Here is a 23,748-nt window from a genome sequence, read left to right on the forward strand (position 1 = left end):
ACCACAATAACTACTGTGACCCAAAAGTACTAGTTAATCTGTAAAATGTGTTTTGTGGCTTGTTGAACACTTTTGAAAGTAAATAAGTGCTTGTTTTTCATAACAAAATGAGTGGTTTGCTGCAGTTCAATGACTCAGGACAAAATAATGGATTTTGGAATCATTCATTGTCCTGTGTTGCCAGTGTACATCTGGCCAAGACGCATAGTGGCTGAAAGCTCTTGCAAAATTACTGTCTGCTCAGTGCTTTACATAAAATATATACTGCCTGGGGAGAAAAATCCAAGTCACAAATCTTGCCATTGTCATTGGTATTCATGCTGGCAATCTCAGAAAAAGTCATGATTCTGAATGTCATGAAAAATGAGGTGATCTCTCCAGGTCAGGATTGTGAGACACGTTATACAAAGCTTGAAGTGCTCTTGCATTTCCAGTTGGAGCAGCTGGGGGAAAAATGAATTTTTAAGATGGAACTTGATCGGTTCATGAAAGTGATTGTATGATGCAGCTGCAAGTGACAGCAGAAAACTGCGTGTAGTGACCCAGAAACTAGCTTCAGAGTTACATTCCTGAGTGCTAATCCTACTCTGTGAGTATAAAAAGAGAATGAAATCTTCGGGACTTTGGGGATAGTACCTTTTTATAAGCTGAACTGCACAGTCATTTTCAAAGCAGTCATTCCTTAATTATAAGGGGACAGAAGGTAAAAGGACAGATAGCGTCCACTGAGTTCAGTTAGTCAAACTAGCACTTTGATACAACCTTTAGTACAAACTGCTAAGGGCATTTTACTATCAAACGTAATAAAAGCCAAAAATAAGTTTAAATGCCAAGTCAAACAAATACATCTTGCCAAAGACTCAAAATTATATGAAGAGTAAAGAGTTCAGCAGATTTGGAACACAATGCCTTATACAGGCTTTAGTCTCCAAATATACCTGTCAATATGGAGAAGAGATAATAAATTATCGAGTGGGATTGAGAAGTGCATACCAGCATTCAAGGAATACAAAGGCTCTGGATCCTTCCTGTACAGAGTAAATCCATCTGTTATGCTTATTTATTTTTGTTAGGTGTGGGGGTGATTACAGTGGCTGGGTTCAGCAAAGAGGGTGCTGGCTGTCTACTGGTTGCTTGCACCATACTTTAGTGCCGAGAGCAATGTATTGATACTCAGTGTGTTTACAGTCTGAAGAAAAGTCTTTGAAATCCTCAGGATTAAAGATGTGATAGAAATATAAAAACAAACAAATTATTCCCAGTGCTTGACCACATTCAGCTCTTGTCCAGAAATGCAGAGGAGTGGCAGGGAGCTACACGTTGCTGTTTTGTTTTTACCCGTTTCACGTGGGCAAAGCGCTGAAGGGATGGTGTGGTCAAGCGGGTCAGTCAGAGTCACTCAGCTGCTTTTAGCAAATATTGCCCTAACACCACGGTATGGAACAAATGCGTGCTGGAGAGACTGGAATTTTCACTTGTCACTGAAGCCAAGAGAAAGGTTTTTGAAATGTTTACTGAAAATGTTAGACTTTGGCCCATGGTCCCTCCTTGCTACAGAGGCCAGTCCAGGTCAGGTTGAGGTTTCACTTACTTTGGGCAGTCTGAAGTTTGTAATGCGGGAGAACTGTGGGCTCCCTGCCTTGGCCATGGTCCATAACATGTGGACAGAGCTGCAGCCAGGGCAAAAGGTGTGGAGCCTTCCTGAGGCTGGACACCACAATACCTCCTGCTCAGCATGGACAAACCTTGGAGTTCTTCATATGAAGGAAATCTCTGCCTCCCCCCCTTTTTAGTAAAGAACAATAGAAGTTCTGTAAAGGCAAACTTTCTTTTGCACAGAAGCAACCTAAAATGTAGACAACATATGTGGTTTGAATTTCCAAACCAAACAGTTCAGAGATCGTCCTCAGAAGAAATATAGTGTCTCAAGGGCAGTGTATATTTTGATTGCTTCATCTTCTGAAAGTTACAGTTAATCTAAGGTATATGATAAACTGAGAGGAAGAAAAGTTTAATGATGAACCCACTGAAGTCAATAAAAATTTTCCTGTTGACTTCACTGCAAGCAGATTTCAGTGCTGTTCAGAAATTGAAAAAAAAAAAAAGAAGAAGAAGAAGAAGATTCCTCATGTTGGCAGCTTAAAAGATCAAGCAAATAAAGGAATAAAGTCACATAAACTGATTCTGTGTATAAAGAGACTGTGGGTTACAGGCTTAATTTTTTTATGGTATATCTCTATACCTTGGATAACTAAGTAAGCCTTAACTTGTGGAATCTTAATAGTCATCTCATTGCTGAAGTCTAAAGGAAACCCAGAGGAAACTTAATAATAGTAAAAGTTATTTTAAAGGGAGTTCACATTGGTTTGAAGGATATTTTGCTTCACATACAATATGTACCATTGTAAATTCAGAGAACCTAGATTTAAATTCAGAGAACCTGCACATGTCTTTATAGTCTCAGTATATAAATCTAATAGTATTCTTAAAATGTCCACCAGTAAGGTATTAATCTTTTACAGATAAAATTAAAATTCTGAGAGTCATTGGAAGAAAAAATAAAGAAAAATAATAAAAATATTCCCTCTAGAAATGAGGGGAAACTTGGAATTTTGTGGTAAGAGGTTAGTCTGTCCATGTTGCAATGAATAGAGAATAGTCTGTAGTTTTTCATATCTGACTTGCTACAGAAATTTGAACATATAGAAATTAATGTTACTGAATTATTTAATAGAAACTTAAATAAATATATGAAAAGAATTAAAGAAACAGAAGATTAAAAAGCCATTTAAAATGAAATCAGAAGCTTCAGCAAATATATTTTTCCCTTGCAGTCAAAAAAGTAATTATCAAAATTGTTCAGAATATGTTGCCAATTACTTTGCTCCATAACTGCTAACTTTCTCAGTTCTTCTCTTGCCTTTGCTGGGCTCTCTGTCACTGGAAACATCTTAAACCAATTTAAAGTGCTACACCTGAATAAACATGTTGTAAAAGTGTTTATGTATTGAAGTGGGTCAGTTCAAGGTATGGTATTTGGCTGGAACTTCTAATTTCTCTTTTTACTGCAAAAGGGCTGCCAGAAGGAGGAAGTCTGAGCTGAATTAATACATTTGTTACAGTGGAAGTAGAATGGAAACTACTTTAACCACAAATCAAACTGCCTCTTTCATTTACGCCAGTGATAGAGTTTTTCTAAGAAATATAGACTCTGGCATTCAGCCACTGTAGGTTTGGGTTTGAAAAGGAAACCCGTACACTCGTTTCTGTACGGTTTACTCCTGTGATTATTTGCAAGCCCTTTTTTAGGAGGACTGGGTTAATGTTGTTACACATTTGTGGGGCAGACGCTCCTTTGCTGTCCGTATAGCCAGCTTCTCCAGCCCGGTTCGGAGACTGCCCGAGCGCCCCGATGCTGCGCGGCGCCCGCGGGGCACACGCGGTGTCTCTGCCCATACCTCCCCGGCTAAAGGACCTCTGTGTCCCCCACCCAGCACAGCTGCACAGCTTCACATGACACTGTCTCATTTTCTGACGGTTGAAGGGCTCTGCATAATACACGTACGCACAAAAGTGTTTATGCTGCCAAAATAAATTCTGTTAAGAGCAAGGGTTTATTTGCTAAAATGTCACTGATGCCATTTCAGTGACTTGCTTTGCTTTCTTTTCTTTTAGCGAGGTTTAGATCCTATAATATAGTGAGGTTACCACACAGGCCTGACTGAACAAATATTTTAAAGAAATATGCACATCCCTTGGGAACAGAACCAGAGTCAATAATGTACATTTTTCAAACTCTGTTATAGATTTCTCTCAAACGACTGAGTGCCTTCATACCTTTACTAGTGAATGAACACGAGCTTGAGTAACATTGTGCAGTATTTATTTTTTAAAGCAGGAGTATGTTTAATATATATATTTCTCTGCTACCGATTTGCTTTGGGGATATAAGGTTCCACATCTGACACTCTTGTGATGCAAAGATTAGATGACCATATTGCGTTATCCTTTTGATAGCCTATCAGCTTTAATGAGGGTCATTTATTTTTCAGTTCTCAAAATGTGTACATGAGACTGAATTAAAATATCTGTGTGTCAAGTAAGATATGTAGCATACAGAGGCACAATTTTATGCAATGGCGGACTGCCTGTAAGGCTGTTGAAACTTTTGTAAATTGCTGAATTTTCTGTCGTCTAAATTCTATTCAACAAAATTAGGTTAAGATTCCTAATAATGTAAATTCAGGATTACGGGCAAAATCCTTGCCAGGCTTCAATCAGTGGCAGAATTCCCACTGTGGTTTCAGGAGGACCAGAAGTTCCCCTCATGAATCCAACTTACAGTTTTCATTACCTTGCAGGTCGGAGCATCAGTGTTAAATCTGCTGGCCTGGTTGGAAGACACGGGCCTCAGTCAAAGCAACCGTTCATGGTTGCGTTCTTCAAGGCAAGTGAAGTGCTTTTCCGTTCTGTCCGGGCAGCCAACAATAAAAGGAAAAATCAGAGCCGCAACAAATCCAGTAGTCATCAGGAGCCTTCTAGGATGCCAAGTGTTGGGGGTAAGATGATTCTGTGATTTACTAGCTTCTGTTTATAGGAGTTACACGCAGTTGCTCGATTGCAGCGGAGTCACAGCTGCTTGCCAACACACTGCTCGTCAGCTGAACTGTCGGAGACTGCGGTCCTCCTGGTAGCCTGCCCCATTTGTGCCAGCTCCCTTAGCTTAGACCTCATTCACTCTATTTGGAGCCAGTTTGCTTACGTCTGGGCTTGCGTTGTGAGCTCCTGGACAGTGAAGCACCCGTGTAGTTCTGGAAAAAAAACTGTATGTGAGTTTGAAGTGAGTCCTCTGGAGTAGGCAATGGCATGAGGTCTGCGCTGTGCGTGACAAGGAGGTAGACAGAAGAGTTGCATGCCAACTACTTGTCTAGAAACCCTCAGCAAGGGACAATGTTTGGACTCTGTTTAACAGTTTCCAGCTAAAAAAGCTGAGACATAAGGCAGAAATCTGAATACTGAAAATGAGGCAGCTTAACCAGTCTGTGAAAGTGTAAACAGTTCATGAGTACAGACCAGATGTCACCTATTGGTACTAATGCAAACTGTATCCCTGAATGGGAGTGAATTTGATCTCTTTTTGACCAGAAAGGTACTTATAATAATACATGTGGAAATGTTAGTTCCATTAGGAACCTGGAATAAGTTTTGCTCAAATTCTTTCCTGAAATGTTCCTTTCAGCTGGAGGGATACCGTCACTTTCTAGATACTCTCACTTTTGAAACTTTTCTACTATCTGGGGACAGGATGCAATGATCTGAAAATACACTTTTCTAAAAGCATGGCAGATTTAGTATCAGAGTATCAAAAACTCAGTGTAGACATCATTGTTGAGCTCAGTGAATGTTTTTAAGCAAGCAGATTAGTATCTTGTTGTGGAAAGAATTTGGTCTCAGAGTGGAACTCATCTATTTGTGGAGAAACATTATGAGCATTATGCATTACTTAAATCCAACTCAAAACCTCAAAAATGGCAGATTAGAGACCCCTCTAATGTAATACATAAGCCTTTCCCTGATCCTCTCTACAAGGATGAATTTTAGCCATAACAGGCACAAACTGCTCTGGAGTTGCTAAAGAAATCATAGAAATTGGTTGAATCTATCTTTCTAAATTTATTTAGAATTTGCTTGATGATCTACTAGAACAAAATACTTTCAAGTTAAAATGAATATTAAAATATTAACAGAAAGAAAAAGATTTTTAATCCACAGCAATGATTATTATCACTTCAGTACTGGGTTCAATTTTATGTATACACAACATATAGGCAGAAAAATACTGTGCTCTTTGGAGAATACCATTCATCTTTTCCTAGTTTCTGCTGAGGACCTGGAACGCAGTTATTTCTGAGGCAGATGACTTGGAGAGATGCATGTGTTCCCTCTGAGGACCCCAGCTTTTGAAAAGCCCCTGAAATTTGTTGAGGCACTGGGGTTCTTTATTTACAACTGTTCCTTTGTGTTTTCTGGGTAAAGTTTTCTGATACTCTGTATGACTATACCATAAACACCTCATCTGCATAATTAACTTTTAACCCCTCATAAATCAATATTGCAGATAAGCAATTATAAATAAATAATAAAAGATGACCAAAACTGCAAAATGTAAACTTTTATTAGTAAAATAAAAAAAAAAAAAAAAAATCATGGTCTAGAGCAGGAAGTTTTTTTTGGGGGGATTCATTATCTATAAAGTGATATTGACTAAGCATTCTCTCTTCATTAAGCATATAAACTTTTTCAGATTTTATGAAACAATACAAGTTAAAAATTGACTGAGCATTTTGCAATTCATATCTTAATATCTCTTAAGTTTTCTAGCTTACTTTTACTTTAAATTCATTGATTTCTATAAGGAATTGCGTATGCTGTTTGTGCAATTCCAATATGATCAGCTTTGGTTCTGCAGAAATTATTTCTTCTATTTTACTGCAACCATAAGATACACTTCCCTATTCTTATAAAAGTGCTTTGGACTTGATGACACAATGAGATGGTTTTCTTTTGATTTTTTTTATTTTTCTTAAAATCTAGTCAGACATACCCTATGCAGCTGCCTTAATTCCAAAAAACAATCTCTTACTTCCAGGGTAAGTAATATTCTCTCTGTACAAAAAAACCTAAAAACACTTTCAATATTTTCCAGAAAATGTCTACTAATTTTGAGAATTACATAGCTGAAATTAAAAAAAATAATCTAAGTATAGAAATGGCTATATATTTTATTACTGTGTACACTTTTTAAGAAGGACATTTTAAAATTAAAAAATGCTGTTTACATCCATAACAGAATTCCAAAATTTTATTAATGTTTTTGTCAATAATTCATGGTCTCCTTCATCAAATTATTTCAATATCCACTATTTGCTTGTTGTTTTGGTTTCTTTATGAAAGCTAATCTAAAAGTTGATAAAGTACCTTGTGTCTTGATGACAGGAGCAGCACTATGGTTTTTAAATCTACTAATTAAGTCTTTACTTTGTCAATGATCTTAATGGTCACAGTAAGAGGGGATTTTCTGTTTGAATCACACACAAAGTGAAAATAAGATTTTTGTTCATTAATGATATCATTTCACCTTCAGAAAGTATTGTGATTTTAAAAGTTTAATTCAAAAATGTTTCACCCAGTTGCATTTCAATGTCCACTGTGAGCCACTATCTAGGCACCCTCTTCCTTTACATAAAGCACGTTAAAGGCATTTAGGAAAGCAAATTGTATGCCACATTGAGAACAAACCAAGAGACAGAAGTACGTGTCAGGCAATTAGACAGGCTTTAGGCTGAGGTGAAGACCTAAATTAAAATAGGTACGTACTGATGTCTACCTGTGTAGGCAGCCGGTGAAGATCTAAGGTTTAATTAAGAGGATCCCACACAGATGTCTAGTTTCACTTGAGATGCTCTAGTGTCATTTCAGAAAGGTCTACGAAAGGTTAGACCACCCAAAGGTCAGAAAGGTTCCTGTGTCATATCTACTAACCACATATCATTTTCTAATATCCTAGAGTTTCTGAAGTGGTGATAGATGTGTATTCCCTGTTAACTGAATCCTGCATCTTGTCAAACACGTCAACAAAGTCTAGGGATCAGTTCAGCTAATCAGGGTGAGCTGAATTGCTATCCAATCTCCTTTGACTTCATTGCCTTGATTTTCATCAAATTTACTGGGAGCTTAGACTTATCTGTAGGCACTTATATGCAAATATCTAAATTTAAATATCTCAATTTTAAACTGAATCCCATTTTTCTAGTCTATAAGGAAATGAGAGTTGAACAAATTAGCTAAACCTGCTTGATTATGGCAGGAAGCTGTACATAAGCTCCCTGCTGCTTTAACCTTGGAAAAACCCAACCTTCACTTTCTTGGTGGCAGGTGTGAACTGCATATGCTAGCAAGTTGCATTAGCATGGGAATTACCTAGGCAAGAGTTGTCTTTTTATCTCAAAATACTAGTCAACCTCATTTATATATCTAGCGTTGCTTCAGAGTTGTTGTAAACCAGAACATCTCCAGTGAAAAGTGCTTTATAAAACCAAATTTCTTCCTGACTTCTTCAGGCAAATAGCTGAGCACTAAAGAATAAATGTTTGATGATGTTCTGTCTTGAAAGTTAAAATGGGGATAATTTATGTTGCTATTACAAACTATGTTAATGTCTTTTACCATCTAAAGTACTATTCTATTTTTAATTCACTTCCATTTAAATTTTAAATGCTCTGTCTTTGGGAGTCCATGAAAGAACTCCTACTTGCTTCCATTTATTAATTGCATTTATCTAACCTTTAGGTATTCAGAGGGAACCATGTAGTGGAAAGCATTCGATTTTGATACCTAGGACTGAGTTTGACATGCCACTTAAGACTAGGAAAGAGAAAGAGGGAGTTGTTGTGGGGTAGGAGGCACTATGTGAGGTAAGGAAGCAATCTTACTCCACTCTTTTCCACAACTGCCTCCAAGAGGTAATGGTTGCCCTCGATCTGCATAATTGTAGAGGTTGATTATGCCAGATATCTGTCAGCAAAGATCTTGATATAGGAGAACTTTACTGTTGAAACAAAACTAGGTTAAAAAGCAATTGCATGTGCAGTTATGTGGACAGTAGGGACAGTGACCTCTGATGGAGGTGGCAAGGTAGGCAGATTGGACTTGGTATCCATTTCTCATCGCAACGCTTAAGTGTGATAGGTAACTGCAAGCTCTCATAGCAATGTCCCCCATAGCAAAATTGTCTGGAGGAGTAGCTCTTGCACCATTTGGCACCAATTTGGCTTTCATATCATCACCCCAGCAATCCTCATATCACAAATATACAAACTTCTTTTATTTGAGTGCTATTAATGATCAACGATGAGACTTTTCATGATGTAAATGGTTCAAGATGCTTTTATTTTACTAACTATTGCACGAATACTCACTAAAATCTGCAGATGAACACACCGATGACAATGTGCAGATTCTGTCCAAATGCCCTGGTGTGCAAAGAGAGGCAAAGGAGAGGACATTTTCTTATTTCTCAGGTCAAAGTCAGGCAGAACACAGGCACAGTCCTTGCAATCTTCCATGGGGAGAGACCAACAAAGGAGAAAAGCCATGCCCTTTTCTCCCTATTCATGAACTGCCCAAGTACTGTGGATATGCTGCTTCCCTGCAATGCTGTGGAAGAAGGCTGACTCTCCTAGTTCTGCGTGGCTTCCAGTAATAGCCAGTGCTTAAAAAGTAAAATTCATTTCTTAATATTTAAACCGAAGAAAATCACAAAGAATTCTGCCCATCGTCTTCTTCACTTTGATCCGTCAGTAGGCCATATTCTATTCTCATTTACCGCCAGGTGCAGGACACTGTCCAAGTAAACGACACTGCAATAGGCAAAAGTCATGTGATGTAGCTCCTTGTTCCATAGCTTTATATCTATGGCATCTAAGTCAAGCACTGACAATGAAAAATCTCATCTACATAGCTAGAGATAATTTTCTCCTAGGTCTGTTGCCACTTAATGGTTCACAGAGTGTGGTTACACTTCTCTTGCAGGCTAATCCCACCTTTACTCCGACCATTCCTTCTTTCTCTTTTATTGTTTTTGTTTCTTGTTTCTTTTTCTTTTGGACCTCAAAGATAAACTTGTTGCATTCTCAGCAAATCAAAAAGGACAGTTAGTTCTTCCTTTCCTTCTTTCCAGCATATTATCACTGAAAAACATGTTTTTGAATTATTCATGAGGAATAATAACACAAACAAACACAACATGTAGAAAATAAAATCTATATGTGTCAGTTATTATAACAGCTGGGCAAATGTTGACAGATCTGGGGTCAGCATCCCTGTGCTGCCAAGAACTTCAAGAGAATGTGACCTCAGTGCAATGCAAAAACACAGAAAACTAAACTTAGCATTCAGACTCCACCTGCCTGCTATGCACAGAGGATTGAAGTGTTTATTACTTATCCAGTTCTGTTTTGGTCAAGCTGTAGATAAAAGGAAAAATAACTAGAAGAAATCAAAACAAGACAGCTTGTTCCCCAAAGTACACCACATAACTCTTCCTTAGAAAAAAATTTGGCTTTTTTTTTTTTTTTTTAATTTTTGAACTTTATCTTTTGGATAGAATTGCAAAGTAATTGGGCACTAAAGGATATCCACATTTAAATATCAAATAGTGATTTATACCATGAAACTCAAAAATAAAGCTACATATATTTTGGTCATATGTTTTGATCACAATACTTTAGTATGTTTGAAGATGTCCATATGTCTTTACTCTCCTTCCCCCAAAAAACTCCTATGAAATTTTCTTATATTTTCTTGCTCTCTTTCCATAGCTCTGTTATATAAAAGTTTGGATCCTTATTGCAGTTCCCGAATAGCTTAGGAATATGTACTTAGTCACAAAATACTATGATTTTGATTCTTGACAGAATAAGCACGTGGGCCTTGGAGTTGCAGTTTGTGAAATTGGATCCTTAGCACCAGATATTAGTATAAATGTCACACAATACTTATATGTAATGTTACATTATGCACAACATATGTCCTATATGAAAGATAGAATTCAAGCAAGGAATATGGATTTGTGTGAATTTAACCTTTTTCATAGGTAGGTATGTGGGTTAAATGGTTCACAGATACATATCTTCTCATAAAACACAGACCATTATATTATACACTCCACTATCCTGGAGTGACTACTTATCCACCCTAGGTTAAACTACATTCAGATAATTCAGAGTATCAAGATAATGAATGAATCTGAAGTGATGACTTATGTAGTTATTATTCATACATATTTATTATTTCTCCTTTAGCTGTAGGAACTATGGTGCTAAAACTTCTGAAAATACCGTAACTGAGGGGAAACTTTCTTGAAAAAGAACAATCTTCAGCTTTCAGTTGTTTTTCTGCTTGAGTGCTATCTAAAACCAGACTGCGACTTCCTCGTATGCAGATCTTCCCCACATTTTTCAGTCACATTTTGCAAGACATTTACAAAATGATGTGCATTCTGTGTGACTAGATTTAAAATTCCCATTAACAGCTGAAACAGAAAACCTCTGTATTTAACCTCCTACGAGCACTTGTCTTAGTCAAATTCAGTATACACATGCTTGTAGAAAGTGACTGATACAACAGTTGACATTTTTTAGCTTCAAGACCTTTACTCTCCTCTACCTTCTTCTTACTACTGTATTTGTGGAACATATTAGATTATTATGGACAATTCAGAACAATGAGTTCTTAATTATACATATATATATATATAATTATATTAAAGATATACAGATTTTTGAAAAATATGTGATTTAGGTATCCCTAGGATATCTTAACTTGCTTCCAGTGACTACTCCAAAAAGACACAGGACTTGCATAGAGTTTGGCTATATCTTTTGGCCTTACATGCCCTGAGGTAACTGAGGGTATCTGAAATGGCAGCAGGTAAGTGCATGGAGTTCATGGAGAACTGAACCAAGCCCTGAATGACTGTCATTGAGAGCCATCTCATTAAGGACTGGGAAAATACTATAGCAAAGGAAGTAGCGTTCATTTTTTAAAAAGAATGAGAATTAGGGGTATTATAGCTTAGTAAGCTTAACTTCAGTACTAATGGCGATACCAGGACAAATTATTTAGTACTTCAAATGATTAGCTAAGCTCACAGTGGAGGCATGCATATAGTATATCTTGATTTGTGTACAGCTTTTTATGCAGTCTCAAGACATATTTTGTGATGCAGGTGCATTTGTTAGAAAGTGGATATATAGCTGGTTAAAAAAGTCATATTTGAAGAATATTTTGCCAATAATTTTAAAATTCAGCCAGATATTTGGAATGATATCTCACTGAATCTCTTCTGGATCTGATTAAATCCAACATTTTATTAGTAATTTGGGTGATTGATCACTTCCCCTAGATGTGGCATCCTCTGTGAACTTACTGAGGGTGTACCCTGTTTCACTGTCCAGGTTTTTAACAAAGACATTAAACTGTATTGGCGCCAGTATTGATTCCTGAGGGACATCACTAGTAACTAGCTGCCAGTTGGACTTAGTACCATTGATCACAACCCTCTGAGACCAAGAGTCCAGCCAATTTTCCATACATTGTATTGTATGTATATCCAAATCGTATCTCACCAATTTGATTCTAAGAATACCAGGGGAAACCATGTCAAAAGCCTTCCTAAAAGCAAAATGAACAACATCTACTGCTCTCCCCAAATCCACAGAGCTAGTGATCTCAATACAGAAAACACTCAGATTGGTTAGGTACAATTACCCCTTGATAAATCCAAGTTGACTGCTCCCAAACACCTCTTTGTTCTTCATGCAAATTGATAAGGCTTCCAGGAGTATTTGCTCCATAGTCTTCCCAGAAACTGAGGTTAGGCTCCCATCTTCAGATGGGTGTGATGTTTTCCATTTTTGAGTCATCAGAAACATCCTCTAGACACCACATACATTTAGAAATAGTTGAGAGTGACCTTGCAGTCATCTTGGTGAGCTCATTACCCACCCTCAGTTGCACTCCTTCTGCTCTCATGGGCTCGTGTATCTTCAGTTTGCTTGAGTGGCTCCTAACTCAATTTTCTTTTCTGGGGACTTGGGAGTCCTCCATATCTTGCCAGTAAAAAACAAGATAAAGAAGGCACTGAGTAGCTCAACCTTTTCTGAGTCTTTTGTTTATGAGGTCCCAAGCCCTGCTGCGCAGTGAACCCACATTTTCTTACTTTTCCTTTTGCTGCCAATGTACCTATAGAACCTGTCTTATTGCCCTTCTCATCCTTTATCAGTTTCAGTTCCAGCTAAACTTTGGCTTTTTGCATTTCATTCCTGCATGCTCAGGCAAGGCCTGTATATTTCTTCTGTGTAGCTCATCCCACTGCCAGGTTAGACCCACTTCTGAAATTTGAGCTCAGCCAGGAGTTTTCTATAAAGTTATGCTGGCTTTGTGCCACACCTGCTCAACACGTGGGACATCAGAACGGACTAACTCATCTTGTACTTTGAGGAGGTTCTCCTGGAAGATCAGCCAGCTCTCCTGGCCTCCTTTACCCTGGGGGTCAGCTTCTCATAAAATCCTATCAAAAAAAAAAAAAAATCTCTGAATAAGCTGAAATCTGTTCTCCTGAAGTCTGGGGCTGTAATTCTGCAGTTGGTCTTGCACACATCTCTCAGAATCTTTAATTCCACCAGCTTATGGTTGCTGCAGCCAAAGCTTTCATTAACCTTCACACCCCCAACCAGTTATTTATTCGTGGATATGTATAAATAAATCATAATGCTAAGATAGCTAATTGCACCTCAAAAAATGATCTGAAGTTTTTACTAGATCATTTGACAATGTGGTTTTGCTGAAAAATTCCCATTCTGGGCTATATTGCTTAACTATAAGAAATAATTATTTTACTTTATTTGGTACTCTGTTCAATCTTGGCCATCACAACTTTGACAGGATGTCAACAAACTGAAAAGAATCCAGGGAAGCAGGGGAATCTGTGCATGGTATCACAGATCAGGACACTGAAAAAAATGGAGCTTACTTAGTTTAGAAAAGTTGTAAGAGTGGCAGAAGAACAGGAGGCTGGGGAATCGTGAGAAATTGTAACAATATTTTAAAGATGTAAAGTAATTCTTTAGGAAGAGAATAAGGATCAATTATCCTGCTGAAAGTAGGACAAGAAATTATTGGTTAATCTGTGGAAAAAAATCATTTAGGCTAGCTATTTGGAAGAGCTTTGTGCAGAGATAGAGAAGCAGTAGAACAGCTTATCTCAGACACTGTAAAACTTCCTTCCTTGGAGGCTGTTAAATATACATTAGAAAAATAACTCTCAGCAATGGCCTACATATACCAATTCCATCTTACAGCAGAAAGATGAAATAAATTAGCATTGAAAGCTTTTGCAACCTTCCATTTCTATGATTTAATTGTACTTAAATGTGAACTTTAATTAATGGGACTATTAGTATTTCTAAACATATATGTAAATATTTAATTGAACCAAGATCTAAGGAACCTTGCAGGATAAAGGCAGAAGTTCTGGAAGAACCTTATGTTCTGGAGCTATGTTGTGGAGTTATTCCTGTCAACAGAAATCTTTTCCTTCTTATTCTAGGATATTTTGGAAAACGCCTATTTTTTCATTTTATGCAAAAAAGGCCCCTCTCCTAATATTCCAAGAAATTTTAAAGACGTCTCCCTCCCAGCCTCCAGTCTTTTAGTGTTAAAAACACTTCCAAAAAAAGCTTCTATTCCTGAAAATGAAAATTTGATTTCTTTTTCAGTATCTTTCTTGTATGTCTTTGTTGTTGTTGTTGTTGCGAATTTCAGCTTTTATTTATTTATTTTTTTTTTCCAGAAAGGGTATTTTAGTCCCCCGAAAAGGCACATTAATCGTTCTTAAAATAGGATCAGAGGAGGCAGACTGTCCTCCCAGCACCATCACATGCTTTACTGACAGCATCATTAGAACTGGCATCCTGGACTAACTCCAGTGGTGCTAATGCAATGAAAATATTATCCCATCCATTTCCATTTCTATTACTCTGGGGCAGGTTGCAGTAAGGAATGAGCACTGCACTTTCTCAAGGATTAGGCTTGTCCTGGACTGGCATGTATAGAAGGTCCTGTGTGTCCTATCCTGGGAAATCTCTCACAGTGCAAAAACATTTGGGCTTTTAAAAAACATTTGTTATTCTACTTGTTTGCACTAATGCTAACAATTAAAACCATTAGCTGGTGAATATTTCTGGAAAATATAAAAAATGAAGGAAAATATGGTGAAAGTAAAAATGTACCGATGTTTAAATAACAAATTTTGTAAATTTTGTTGTATCAAGACAATTTTGTTTTTGTTAATTTATCTTTTGTGCTGGGCTGCTATTTTCTCTTTACCTGGTAATTAAATCTGATCCAAGAAACAGAAGACCTTGGGATGGGGTCTCAGTGTCCTCCTTTGGTTCTCTCTGCCATGTTATCAAAGTTGTTAGCTAGCCAGGAAATAGATATCATGCAAACTTATTTCTCCTAATAGTAAAGGCATCATTTCCACTCTGTACATGAATGATGTCATGCTGACACCACTCATTCTGAATTTCCAAGTTTACACTGTATTTAAGACCTACCCTATGTGTATGAATTACAGCTCTAGGAATACAAATGACAGTAAGCTTGTTCCTTTCCATTGTGCTGTTTGGTTAGGAGCTCAAAAACAAGCTAAATATTGTCAGTTGTAGCAATGTTTCTAAACAATTTCTATTATTTTCTTCCTGTAGATTACAATACAAGCGAGCAAAAGCAAGCATGTAAGAAACATGAGCTTTATGTGAGTTTCCGAGACTTAGGATGGCAGGTATGGTTATAAATGCTGTTTCCTATCAATTCTAATCAGGAAAATGTATTTTACAGTCTCCCATTAATTATAGTTGGACATTTCCTCATAGTACATGGTATTTCAATGATGAGAGAAAAATTCTTAAAGTGTGTTTTGCAACGACGTGCTGAACTCTGCAATCCTTTAGGACGAATTATAGAGCTACTCACCTTTCCAGGCTGCATGTCTCAGGATAACAATATCTATTTAATTTTTTTGGCTACTACTCTCTCAAACGTTTCCCAGACATTAATGGGTTTCTGATCTGGATTCATTCACCTCAAGATAAATCCAAACCTTCAGTCAAAATCTGAATAGACCCAAAGTAAATGAGACCAAAATCCTCCTATTTAGCAATACGATTTTTGAAATTTGCTCTTGAATTTTCCCTGGTTCACCACTAGCTACTGGAGGTCAGAAAGATTTCATTGGGTTACAGTCTGCAGGGAACTAGCTCTTGGATTACTGCTCAGTGGTCTTGATAAAACATAGCTAAACTCTCCTAATTCCTAGCATCAGTCTGTTGTAGGAAAAAAACTCATCCTGCTGCACAATAACAAAAAAGAAGATATATGTGGTAAGAGGTCAGAAAGACAGAGGTAGTGCATGATAAAGAAAAGAAAAAGGAGATTCTTTCTTTTTGCCAGAAAGTAAGAACTTGTCATATAATAAAAGTAATAAAAATAAATAGAAGTATAATAAAAAGTTCATAAGTAATAAAAGTAACAAAAAGAAGGCCATCAGCAACCAAAAATCTATGTCAGTAAGAACTTGGAGATGCAAGGCACTCAAATCTTTGGTAGCTGAAGGTGGTAATAGAGAAAATATAGATTTTTTCCCACAAAAATATTAGAAGAATTCAAAGTTCTGGTTGGAGAAAAAAAGGTATTTGGTACAATATTTGATCAGTGAAACTTGGGATGAAGTGAGATTAAAAAAACTAAAACTATGTACCTGGTTCTTTTCCCCTCTTCCCACCACAGTTCCATTAGCTTTGTCTGACAAAGAAGAAATTCAACAAACTAAACTTAGAGCCTTCAATAAAATTTTAAAATATTTTCCTTCATGTGATCTTTTCCCTGTGCTGCCTATATTGCTAGAAGGAATCAAAATACATCTTTCAGTGGCAATTCCAATGTGTAATCACTTGTAACCTTTTGTCTCATGCAATAATAGGAATAATGATATTGAATATGCTGAGGAAAGAGGATGCATTTTAACTACTTTGGTTGTGTCAAAAAGTGCTCAGGAATTTCAGTCAGGGAAGAGAAGTATGTTTGGGCATTTAATTCCCCTTACAGATTCACTCAGCACAGATTTGTAAGTTTAACTAATTTTCATCTGAGTTTTGCAGGAACAAATCAAATATTATTTTGGCAAAGAAAGTAACTTTACATGTCACATTACGGAGTTCATTTTGTCCTTGGACAAGCCTTAGTTAGTTTGATACAGTTTTAAGTTCTTTGAACTAGAAGGAAAAAAATGAGTATGTTCACTTGTTTTTCTGTTTTAGGACTGGATTATTGCACCGGAGGGCTATGCTGCATTTTATTGTGATGGAGAGTGTTCTTTCCCCCTCAATGCCCACATGAATGCAACGAACCACGCGATCGTTCAGACGCTGGTACGTCTCTGCCTAGGTTATCACCGTCTATTTTGTACTTGCAAGCGTCTGTCTATCTCTTTCTCTCTGTTTGCTACAATGAGATTTGGATTATATTTGTGTAAACGATAACATGTTTCAAAGACATATTTGGATGATTACACTGAACAGTGGATGAACTGTCCAGAGTGGTCTGTGTGATGGGTTTACTTTCCATTTCAAATGCAGTAATACATGAAAAGACTGTGTCATACCACTGAAGAATTTTGTAGGCACAAACTGAAGCAGAGGGACCAGCCCCAATTCCAAGATTTTTTCACAGCTCCATGTTAACATCTAAATGCTATACCTTCCAGAAATGTTGACACTTGGCCACTCTGTGGACCTCTGCTGTCAACTGTTGGCAGAGAAGCTCAAAATGTAACGTAATGTGAAGCCTTGCAAGCAGATGCGTTAGCATGTGAGACACTGTGTTCAGTCATGCCTGGCTAACAAACGCAATTTATAAACAAGTGTGTTTGGATTTGTTCCTCTGCCTGGTACACGTAAAAGGAGATTTGCGGCCAGCTTCTTGCCTCTGCCCATTCTTAGGCTAGTTTTAGGCTATCAGCTGGAGTAGCCAAAAGGGTGAGCTTGTACTAGCTGGCAAGCTAATTGTGAGTTATATTAGCTGGCAAGGCCTCCTCTACCCCCAAAACATTCAGTTACGGTTCCAAAAGCACCACACTTCCAGAAACTAAGACCCATAGAACATACCTAAATGTAATGTTTTGAGTCTGATATCTAGTTATTATTTTCTACCTATGCCAACTGAAGAACTGTCTCTGGACATCATTAATATTGACAGATTAAGAAACAGAGGAATGAGAGTGGGAGTATGAAATCAGAACAGGAAATGGTTGCCAGTCCCAGTTAGTTTCTTGAAAGGTCAAAGCACTCAACTGCAACTGGAGAAAAATAAATTTAAAGCTTCCCTTGATTTAAACTAGTGATCAGGAAAGTATCTTGAACACCAGACTGTGCTGATGAGTCTGTCTCTGGATGATGAACTTTTTCTTTTCCTTTCCATTCAGCTTCTCATTTATGCACCTTCTGCAAATCCTGCCACTGATGCAACATTTTATTCCTCTAGCCCAGAATTCAAGTCAGCAAGATTCACAAAAAGAAGGGAAAAAGTCAGAGGGTGGGAATAAACAGAAGAGTTGTGGTAAGGGGCTCAGGTACAGGGAAAAGCAAATGCTAGTTAGCAAGGAATACAGTAATGTGTCCATGAGATGATGAAAAACAGCTCATACACAGCCATGGAATGAAAAGAAATAGGTCAGCAAAGCAATAGCTTAGCATTATGTAAACATTGCCCAGAAAAACTGCCAATACCAGTGAGATCCCTGGGTTAGAGTTCCCTCCTACAGTTATGGACTGTGAAATAAAAAGTGGCCCACTGCTATTTTCACTTGTGCATCTGCCCTTTCCAAAAATCGTTAATTTCTCATGGTTAACAAATTTCTGTAGACTGTCTAAAAAAAAAAAAAAATGGATACTTAAATCTTCCCTCCTTTTTATGGCCTTTTTGGAATTGTGTGTCTCCCTCTGCATGTACTGTACATGCATTCAGTTATGCAGCCAAAAATCGTGAGGCTAATTAAATTTTAACTGCACATAAATTAGATGAGATAACAGTAGTTGAATGCTTTCTGGTTTAAATTATATAAAATTCAGATTTACACAAGGTGTGCACATGGGGAAGGCTTGGGAAACAATTATTCATACACCCCACCCTAATCCAAATGTAATCATCTCCCAGCCATACTGATTACACCATTCTAAAAAAGCCCACTCTTTGGGTTGGGAAGTGATTGTTCCTTGGTACCCCTCCAAATTTTACTGACTCATTTTTTTTCTTTTGTAACAAGAAGAGGAGAAATGTTGGGCCAGTACCTCTCGCTCTCCTTTTTTTTTCTTCAGAAGAAATGAGACTAAACTTAGATAGAACACATAGATGCATATAAATGCAAGATAGGTCATATTTAAATGAGTTAATATCCTTTTCTTCTCTTCTCTTGCATCCTGTGAGCCTCTGAAAAAATATTGGAGTGGAATTGACCAAATGGTCATTGCAATCAGTGGATTACCAGCCAGTATCATGCTGACTTCCAGGCTTTTGAAATCCTCATCTTAGTAAAGACACTATTTAAAAGCATGGCCTGCCCGTCAGTATTGCCATTGTTAGGGCAAAGTCTTCTTTTCTTCCGAAACAGATGTCGTGGTCATTGTGCAGTGCAGTCGCTGGAGACGCTGCTGCCCCTCACCTGATCCTCACCAGCTCTGCCTTCTCACCATCGCTCCCTCTGCTGAGGCTTTTTAACCAGTTATGTGAATGCTCCTTTCAGAGCACCCTCTGGCTTGAGTCGCCCAGCACTGACAGGGACTAGAAATACAATTAATGAAAGAAATTTAATGCCGATGTCTCAACACTGATGGTTAGCACTGTGATGTAGCACCTCCTGCCCAGTCCCACGAGGGTAGGTGCCCAGGCTGAGCACCCCAGCAGGAGGGTCCTTACTGCCCACGCACAGTGCAGTGCTGCTTCCCATGGCTCCTCGTGGCCACCTTGGGCTGTGCAGGCCAGCACAGCCTGACCCTGGCTCAGCTACCTCTTTGGAAGGCTCTTGCCCCTCTGACCCTCCAAAAATAGCAAGCTCTCAAACATGGACTTCAGCATAGCTCACTGAAGGAAAGGCAGCTCAGAGAGAGAGAAAACCATAGCAACCCGTTTCAAATGCTTGTGGCTGACCAGGATTTTCCAGGCTATCTGTATGGTGAAGAAGGCCAGCAAGTCTAACACCAGAGATGCCTGCGCATTCGCAGAGCATGGAGCTCGTAGCTGGAAAGGCAGAGGCTGGTGGGATCAGAAGTTATGGCAGGGCAAACATCTGTTCAGGCAAGCCACAATCATTCTTCAGTGTTTTGCTTTTCATTTGTTAAACTGTTTTTAAATGTGTGTCTAAACCCTTACTAAACTGCTACTTCAGAATTTATTATTGCTCATTTCAAAAGACCTTCTCATGGTAACAGTTATGTAAAAATCGTTTCCTGATAGACTGTTCTCTGTTGTCTGGCAAAGACTCTGAGTTTATATCACTGCAAGACAGATGGCTATAACAGACTTACAAAGACTTAACATACAAATGAAAGCTATTACTGCTGAAGTCTTCATCCATGCCTTAATAATCTCTTGCCCTCTCTATTACAACTCCCTCCTTTCTGGCCTCCCCAGTTTCCAAGTCTTCAGCATGTGTAGAATATTACATCCAACTTTAAAGTACAAAGAACTTATATTTCCCCCATTTTCAGATATTTCCACTAGATCTTGTTCAGTCTGGAATGCTGTTCAAAACTGTTTTCCTTCTCTTTAACCTTCCATTGATATATTCCAGCCTCATGTACAGAAAACCTTCTCTGTCTCAACCCCTTCCTCAAACCTTCTGTCCAGCTGGCACCCACCTTATGGATTGATTCTGACTTTGGTAGAGAATTGGATCCACAGATCCCTAGATAAGACCTTAAAAATACACTGATGTTGTCTTCAAACCCGTATCTGACTATTTCACAGGCTGAAACTAGTGTTTCAGAATGAGCCTTTGCTGTCCGTAGCAAACTTCGTGTGTTGCTCCATGCTGAGAAGGCTCTTGCGCAGGAAAGCATTTCAGTACACGCTGGAGTCTCATTGAGTCCAGGGACGTGAGCATGGGCTTCATGTTAAACATGGTTTTGAACAGAGATGGTACTAATGATATGTTTAAGTGATTTTTTTAAAGAGTAACCTTGGATGCTTTTCTAAATTTCATCTGAAACCCAGTTTTCTATCTTGGCTGCTCCTCCTAATTTATCTCTCCATCTGCTCTTGTGTAAGTCTGCCCATAGAACTGAAATCAGTGGAAAGTTCTGGAGGTAAGGTGGGTTTCCAAAGTTCCTAACGAAAGAAAATCTGTAACCACGGGACTCTCTGAATTGTATAGCTGTGCTTTCCACTGACCTGATCCTTGTACTTCTCTGTTTGATATATGAGCAATGTATTTATCTGTCTTTCAGGTTCATTTGATGTTCCCTGATCATGTACCAAAGCCATGCTGTGCACCGACAAAACTCAATGCAATCTCCGTGCTCTACTTTGATGACAGTTCCAATGTTATTCTAAAAAAATACAGGAATATGGTGGTGCGTTCATGTGGCTGCCACTAGAACAAAAAAATAATAATCTAAAGCAGAGGGTTTTATTCAGAATTGTAATAAAGTCATGAGCCTTGCTGACGAAAAGGCAACCCTAAATTTATTCCATTTCATGTCATCTCTCATTTAAATGTACAGTATAATGTATATAGTAGCTTTTATTTATTTAAAAGTATATAGTTTCTTTTGTATGAGCAAAATTTCAAAACCATTTATTTTATGGGTCACCTTACTATGCAGTAGAACTTAAAAAAAAAAAGATTTTTCAGTTGAACATACTGGAACTTACTTCATTCCATTTCAATATTTTAAAGTAAAACCTTTGTATAGATTTTTTTAAAGTGAGAATCTCCATAACTTCTGTAACTGCTTTATATTGTTAAAGGAACTAAAATATGTTTGGTCATATTGTGCCAATGAAAACTGTGGTGGGGTATTTATTTAGATAAAGGCACGGAAAAAGAAAAACTAAACAAAACTGCTTGGCTAAACATATTTTTTCTTTTAGAAGTTCTGCTCCATTAGAAAAAGTGAAATGTTGAACAGTGTTTAAGTAAATAAATAGTAAATAGAAAATAGAAGTTAAAAGGTTGCACATAATTGTTTTAACTGTTTTCTTTAACAAGATCAGTGTATTTGGAAGAGTAGGTTATTTCTTGGCTTGTGGATTGTAGATTTTGCAAAAAGCTCAGTTTCAGGAATTCTGTGGAGACAGACTCCAGCCTCTATCTATAACTTTCCATGTTAACACTAAAAATTGAACTACAACATTCTTACCTCAAATCAGGTCAGTTTATTATCTATGGCACTGCTGCAACAAATATTTTTTAATAACAGCACAAAGTAAAATTAAACAAACACACAAGCCCTCGCATTATACAGGCGAGTGACCAGGCATCCAAATCGTGCAGAAGACCAGTGTTTGGAAGGGCTTAGCTCCTGCTTCCTGTGGTGTTTTCTGACTGTGCAAGGAGAAGGATGTAGCGGCTGCTGCACAGAGATGGCCCTATGGCCAGTCTACCCCAAGATCTCGTCTCTGGTGGTGCCTGTCCTCAGAGGAAAGCGATAAACACCTTTCACAAGGAGCTGTTGAGTAATTATTTGTAGCCTGTTTTAGGCCCCCTATTCTTTTCTGTTGGTTAGAGATTGGCCAAAATCACGAGACGTAAGATTTAATATCTTTTCTTCTCTTAGCATTAACTCTTGTCACTTTGAAAATTATCAAATCCATATAAATAGTAATTTTTAAATGTCCCTAAATTCTTGGCCCCCAATAAACTCCTGTGGTTATGAATTGCACAGTTTAATTCCAGATAGTAATCGTTCTCACCACCACAACCCATATGGTTATTTTGAATTTATCACATTTAATATCTTTGGACATCCCTTTGTTTTAGTATTATGAAAATGGGAAAATAGAAACTCTGTTTTCTCTTTATTACATGGTTAATTATTGTATATGCTTTTATCATGAGTTGCATTGATTTAACATTGAAACAGTTCTCAGAGTGTCATTAAAAAATGAATAGACCACATCAGTTCCTCCTATCTGAGAGAATCTATTCATTTAAACTCTGACATTGGTGATTATTTAAACTATATTTCAGAAAAGCTCAGATTATTACAGACTGATAACATCAATGTAAGTGTGTGTGTGTGTGTGTGTGTACATGTGTGTATGCAGATGTCTGTTTTTTTGCAGAAGCTAATTTATTTTATCTTACTATTGGAGTACTACCATAAATCTTTTCTAAGCATACATTCGGTTCTTTGAAGAAATAACAGATTAACAGACTCTGGAGCTCTTTCCCATTAATATTACAGTTCCTTTTTATATTTCATTTCTACTTACTTTCCCTACATACCTATGTCTAGTTGCAGTTCAAATACAATGGTGTGTTTCAAAATATAATGTCTCCCATTGAATTATCATTTCAAAACACTTAATGACACTAGATGAAAGTTAAATGTCATAGGGTTGTCTTCAAAAAGTATACTGATTTGTGTATAAATCGGGTAGATGGATATGCTTTTCAAACTCGATTTATTCTAAATAGAATTTGATGAAAACTAAATTTTGGGTACATTAAGTAATATATTTTTGAATAATGGTGTACCATTTTAAGAATAAGAAACTGAAGATTATTGTTATATTATTCTTTAAAATATGCTGTTGAAATATATTTCTATATTTTAAGACATAATAAACCTGTAATACTATTTTGCTCTGCTGTGTTTTTGATTCTGAGTCACATGATAAAAAAAATACCAGCTTCATATATTCTTTTAAAGGTAGAAGCAAGAGATTACCAATAATTATGGATAGATTTTTTGCAGTTTATTAACAGAGATATTTTGCAAAATGACTTTTATTTTTTTTACTTAAGCTGCAGCTGGTTGTACCATGTATTAATGAAATTCATACCACAGTCTCCAAACTACTAACACTCCAGTCAAAACACACTAAAAAATAGAACCAGTTAAAGAA

At 37.4% G+C, this 23,748-nt stretch overlaps 1 protein-coding gene across 2 annotated transcripts in view; it reads left to right on the forward strand.

Moving 5' to 3' along the window:
• BMP5 (bone morphogenetic protein 5) overlaps window positions 1–23,377 on the forward strand; it is a 58,612-nt gene extending 35,235 nt beyond the window's left edge. Inside the window, exons 4-7 of one of the 2 annotated variants that reach the window (XM_062572913.1) lie at window positions 4,362–4,559; window positions 15,330–15,406; window positions 16,941–17,051; window positions 21,123–23,377. In XM_062572913.1, coding sequence (XP_062428897.1) covers window positions 4,362–4,559; window positions 15,330–15,406; window positions 16,941–17,051; window positions 21,123–21,272 — 536 coding nt within the window. In that variant the 3' untranslated portion in view covers window positions 21,273–23,377. The remainder of the gene's footprint in view (window positions 1–4,361; window positions 4,560–15,329; window positions 15,407–16,940; window positions 17,052–21,122) is intronic. The other variant, XM_062572914.1, reaches the window with a different exon arrangement.
• The last annotated feature ends 371 nt before the right edge of the window (window positions 23,378–23,748 follow it).

This window comes from Rhea pennata, chromosome 3 (genome assembly GCF_028389875.1).
Source record: "Rhea pennata isolate bPtePen1 chromosome 3, bPtePen1.pri, whole genome shotgun sequence".
In the NCBI taxonomy this organism is placed as follows: domain Eukaryota; kingdom Metazoa; phylum Chordata; class Aves; order Rheiformes; family Rheidae; genus Rhea; species Rhea pennata.